The 6,000-nt window shown below is 34.2% G+C and overlaps 1 protein-coding gene across 5 annotated transcripts in view; it reads left to right on the forward strand.

Annotated features, from left to right (window-relative positions):
* Positions 1-4,700, forward strand: part of DRAM2 (DNA damage regulated autophagy modulator 2) — a 29,783-nt gene extending 25,083 nt beyond the window's left edge. For all 5 annotated transcript variants that reach the window (XM_061410849.1, XM_061410851.1, XM_061410853.1 and 2 more), the window contains 4 exons: positions 42-219; positions 743-825; positions 1,451-1,543; positions 2,064-4,700. In XM_061410849.1, the coding sequence (XP_061266833.1) occupies positions 42-219; positions 743-825; positions 1,451-1,543; positions 2,064-2,171 (462 nt within the window). In that variant the 3' untranslated portion in view covers positions 2,172-4,700. The remainder of the gene's footprint in view (positions 1-41; positions 220-742; positions 826-1,450; positions 1,544-2,063) is intronic.
* Positions 4,701-6,000: the final 1,300 nt, after the last annotated feature.

The raw sequence follows: 6,000 nt of genomic DNA on the forward strand, positions 1-6,000 counted from the left end.
GTGTTTCTTTTATTGACTTATTTCTTCCTTTTACCTCTCAGAAAACCACCTTTTTTGCTGTACATGTGTGTGGAGCTGTGCTCACATTTGGTATGGGCTCATTGTATATGTTTGTTCAGACTATCCTTTCCTACCAAATGCAGCCCAAAATTCATGGCAAACAAGTCTTCTGGATCAGACTGTTATTGGTTATCTGGTGTGGAGTAAGTGCATTTAGCAGTATCCTTTGCTGTAAAATGTGGCTACCCTTGAAAGGGAACTGAACAACAAAATTTAAGTGAACACTGTTGACATGTTGTAAACAGGCCTTTTGTGGGCGAGCTTCTTGGTTTACTAAATCCTAAATTAATTTGAATCATGAAATTCAAATTTTTACTTGGGACATGGTAACTGAGTGAGAAGCAAAGATAATGTCTAGCCTAATCATACTCGCTTCAAAGATAGGAAAGATGAGTTGATTCCCTCCTTAAGAACAATTGTGTAGCAAAGCTTATGATAGAACTAAGAATTTATTGAGCAAAGAGAAACTGACTCTGCGAAGCATTTTATAATAATATGGGCACATTTTAAATTTTACTAATGCCATGTAATATGAAGTCTTTAAGAAAATGGTTTTGGGCCTTGGAAACAAATATATGTGTGATCCTTTTAGATCTTTGAAGATATTTGTTTTTAATTTTGAGTTTAGCTTAAACTTAACATGTCTTCCTTGAGATTCTTCCTTGACATTTCTTTTTAATAGTGCTGACTTGCTCATCACTTTTGTACAATGGCAGTTTTGGTGCTGATATAGTACAGAAACTCCATTGGAACCCTGAGGACAAAGTAAGAACTGAAATAATTTACTAGATACTCCTAATCAGAACCCATATTTTAATGCTCAAAATGTAGTATCAAGTTTGTCATGGGCATTTTTTGCATGTGTGCATGTTCAGTTGCTCAGTCATATCCAACTTTTGGGGACTCTGTCGACTGTAACCTTCCAGGCTTCTCTGTCCATGGGATTTTCCAGGCAAGAATACTGGAGTGGGTTGCCATTCCCTTCTCCAGGGGATCTTCCTGACCCAGGGATCGAATCTGCATCTCCTGCATTGCAAGCAGATTCTTTATACCACTGAGCCACCTATTAATCTGAGCATTGTTTACTTAAACTTTTTTAGTGGGATTTAATGGCTCATGACTTTGGAAAAGGCAGTAACTTCTTGGTTGTAGAGTTAAGTTCTCCTGTTCTTAGTTATTTGAATGAAAATTTTACTTGCTATAAATGAAAATGTGATAGATCATTTAGGATGTCTTTAATGTCCACCTTTAATTCTAGAGATATGTCAAATAAATCAGGGGTTGATATTTCAGAATACTGATTGGTTTATAAATATTACAGGTTTTTTATTTGAGGTCATATGAATGAAATTTCACAGAACTGTTTTTTTTGTTGTTGTTCTCACTTAAGGGTTATGTGCTTCACATGATTACTACGGCAGCAGAATGGTCTATGTCACTTTCCTTCTTTGGTTTTTTCCTGACTTACATTCGTGATTTTCAGGTAAGAAAATGTAGAATTAGATATATGCTGTCAAACTTCCTTTGGTGGAATAAGAAACTTTCTATAGGCAACTCTCTCGCTTTTTCAAAAATTAACTTATTAAGCAGTGAGCCAGAAGAGGAGCTTCTAACGTGATTTGTTTCTGTGCCTTGAGAAATAGTGTTCTGTTAGCAAGGTTAAGCCTTGAAAATAGGGTTGTAAAACAATTAAATTTGCAGATATTCTCTCAGAGTTTTTATCAACTCAGGCTACATTTATATAGGCCATCCTCCACATTTAGTTTTATTGATTCTTCATAGAAACCAGAGAAAACCAAAGAACTTCTGAGGAAAGAAGCTTATTTTTCACAATTCTGTTTGTACTACAGATGATACTTTTGGCAGTACAACAGCCATCTCTCTCTTGTTCTTCATTAGAATTGGTTTACATTCTGGATCCCAAGATATTCCCAGAATATATTGAACATGTGATCTGTCTTTAAGGAGCAAACTTCTGTATGTAATTTTCTTTTCTGTTCCAGAAAATTTCTTTACGGGTCGAAGCCACTTTACATGGATTAACCCTTTATGACACTGCTCCTTGCCCTGTTAACAATGAACGAACATGGCTACTTTCCAGAGATGTATGATGAAACAACAAAATATACCTTTGGTGATTATGATTCTCAGGGATTGGGGAGATATTCATGAAAGTTACTTATTCTGCTCTGAAGTTTTCAACCATTTAATCAAGGCTGACTGTGACATGAAAGAATCCCGATAATCAAGAGACATGAATTAAGACATTTGATGTTGTTTTAAAGGACATCTTCAAGAGGATCATGTAAAAACATTTATGCCTATACTTTTTTAGCCCAGAAAGTATAACCAAAGGACTACAACATTGTGTATTTTTTTTCTACTTTTTTTTTTTAAAGAGAAACAACCAGAACTGCACCAAGCAGTCTGCAAAATCCAACTTTTCACATTTTTAAAACCATTAAAACTCATGATTTGTTCGGAGCAGTTATGTAAGAGAAACATTTCAGGACCCCAAATAATCAGCAATGCTCAACAGCTCCTTTAGAATTGGGTTTTGAAGTAATAGTTTACCATATTAATACATTTCATACAGTCTTTATAAAATTTATTTCTTCTGGAATCCAACTTTAAAGGGAAGTAGACCTGAATTCACATGAGCACTTTAATTGCTTAAGCTTTGCACAAGATATTCTGTGGATATTAATTTGATTGCTGCCACAAGGCCAGATACTATGCTAAATGGTCTGTCACACCTGCTCGCTCGCACTTGTTTCATGAAGGTTAGTCTCTGATGTGAAACTTTAATTACTAATGAATGAAAAAAAACAGCTATAGGTAAATGTACTCCAGTTACATTTTGTATAGAACAGTGATTAATGTTCCGACACAAGGCTGAGAAGTTTCTGAATAACAGCAAGTATAATTAATGTAAAAGTCACCTCAAACTGCACTCAAGAATTCATTAAGATTTCATTTATAGCAAATTATAATTATTTGAAAAAGAAACCTTGAACAGATGTTGGACCTTTTTTAATGGGATGTGATCTTTGTAGAACCCCAATTCTAAAGGATAGAAACAGCAATCCAGAAAAACTAGGTGTAGAATAATGATGATACATGCACCCACCAAAATAATTTTGTTTCTCTCTGGACATGCAAGTAATTGGAGCACTTCTACTTGAATCCTTATCTGTGCAGATAAAGAATGGTTTACAGATCCCAGATAAAATTCAGAAGAAGAAAACACTCATCTGTAAGGTGCCCAGTGATCAAATGATTTGCAAAAGAATCTCTGAAGAAGATTAACAAGGTTTTTCTTTATAGAAGAAGTGGATCCATAGCCAGAATAAAAGATGGTAAGGAAAGGTTTAAAGTGTAAGAGAGAGCAATTAAGGGAAGATGGTTATATGGTAGAACCATAGATCTCAATTATGAAAAGCTTGCTGGTTGTAAAAAGGTAAATGTTTCTGAAGACTTCTGTACTTATAAGATAGAAAATGGAATACAATACTGTTTAGCTATATAAAGCAACAGTGAACATGGGAAACATTTCAGTAAACACTGGTTGATATCTGACATCACTGAAAAAAATTTTCAGTACAAACCGTAAAACGTCTTTTTAATGCCTCTGAAAATCATGATTTTCATCATGTGCAACCACATCTGTGAAACAGTATCTAGTCCTGACTGCTGTCCCTCAAGGAAGCTGTAATCTAAGTTGTGAAGGACCACAGTATGGTAAGAAGGAAACAGATAAAATCAAAGGTCGTAAAATTATAGTTTATGTGGGGGCAAGATGGCACAGGGAAGAACATGGACTTGTGCTTCCATATTAGAACTTAGAGGTACAGTAACAACTTTAAATTATTTTAAAAACAAAAAATATTACTTGAATAGTATTTTAATTTCATTATTTAACTTTTACCCTTAGAAATAACATGGGCTGAAAATATGAATAAGTTTAAAAAGAGATTATAAATAGAAATTTTTGAATGTGCCTTCATCCCTTATCTTAAGCCTGAAGTAATGGAAGCTAACCATACCCTCCCTCAAAGTATGCCTTGCCAACACTATCGGATAGTAGTATTAATAGCTTGGATGAATGGGTAAGGTAGTTCAATTAATTTGGTTTTGAATGTAGACTTTTGAGAATAGGAGGTTAAGCTGACAAAATCAACAGATACTGTTTCCTGAGTTCTTAAAGACACGGCAAGACAACATTTCCCTTTTAGTCAAGTATAGGCAAAAGAATGAATTTTAGTCATGAAATGTAAATGAAATGGATGTGTCTATTTCAGCATTATGATTCTGAAAAACAAGAATGCTGTTACCCAGTTTTGTCTCCTTACATCAGTTGTTTATTGATGAGAACAGGGTTTTAGGAGATGGCAGACTAACATGTAGGAGCCTGAACTAGTTCTCTTTTAATCAGCTTTTAGAATATCAACCTAGATATCTAATATAATGTGAGAACTCTTTTTAATTATCCTGCTTACCAAGATTATCCGTTTCTAGAATAGTGTCATGCTGTAAATATTCAGTGGATTTATGAAAGAGAAAGACAACTTTTCTTGTGCAGTGTTCTATACAGACTTGCCATGAAATGAAATTGAATAAATGTTGGATTACTGCCCTAATATTGTCTTTTTTTCAACCAACCAGAGTGCTGGTTTTTAAAACAGTGTATTTATTAGGAAGGTAAGAATGTAGAATAGATCTAAGACAAAGGAAAAGTCTTTCTGAGGCATTATTGGTCTTACCAATGTAAACAGTTGTATCCTCCACAAGGCATGGTAATTTGAAATACAGTTTATCTGAGAATTCACCTACTCAGAAGACTTGAACGGAATACAAAGAGAATGCCTCAGAAATTCTAAAATATACAGTTGGAATGTAGGGCAAAGAGAAATTCCCCATGTTTGGATAACTGGCAGCTCAAATGAAAAGCACAAGGATTCCAGTAGAGTCACATGAATCAAACTAGCAGTAACAAAGCTCGTCTCCACCTCAACTGTAAATCATGTTAACTAACCTTCCATTCTATATACCTGACAAAATAGGCATTCCCCTTTTGGGAGGCAACTGCCGTTTTTAATACTTACTGTTCTTTTAAAGAATATATACAGCATATAGTCAGAACTTATAAAATCATTCAAAGGAGCAGAAAAATTTGATACAGACAGGAAATTGTTAATAAAAGCAAACTCAGAGATTGCTCAGGTGTTGCAGTTATCAGAGGGAGATACCTATGATAAAAGTGCTGAAGGAGCTAGTAAAAAGAGTAGAAAACATGCATGAAAAGGGGGGATTTCAGCAGAGAAATGTTCATTTAGAAAGCAAAATAATTCTAGAATATGATATGACTATGCAGAGGAAAGGATGTAAACTAAAAGATAGGGCAATTGAAAGTATAAAAGCTGGAAACCAAAGAAAAAAGGAAAAATAAAAAGAATTGAATGTCTGAGTTTTGAAGGCAAAATTAAATGATCTTAATCTTATAATTGGGTTTCAGAAGATAAAAATGGTACTGAAGAAATGTTTGAAAGATATTGACTGAGGACATTTGCAAAGTTAATTGGAAATTAACAGAAAATCAACAAAATCAAAAGTGAGACTTTGGGAAATTATAAAATTAATAAACACCTAGGCCGACTGATACACTGTATTGATTGATATTTCCCGCAAAGTCACATCCATCCAGAACTTCAGAATGTGACCTTATTTGGAAATAGGATATTTCAGATGTAATAAGTTATGATGAAATTGACAAGGTGATTGTAAAATTTGGAAATTCACAGCATCTGAAATAGTCAAAACAATCTTGAAAAGATTACATGTCTTAGGCTGTCTGGTTTCAAAATGTATTATAATGTTACATTAAAACAGTGTAGTTATTGACATATGTTATGCTATGCTAAGTCACTTCAGTCGTGTCCG

The sequence above is a fragment of the Bos javanicus genome, chromosome 3 (assembly GCF_032452875.1).
Source record: "Bos javanicus breed banteng chromosome 3, ARS-OSU_banteng_1.0, whole genome shotgun sequence".
Lineage (NCBI taxonomy): Eukaryota > Metazoa > Chordata > Mammalia > Artiodactyla > Bovidae > Bos > Bos javanicus.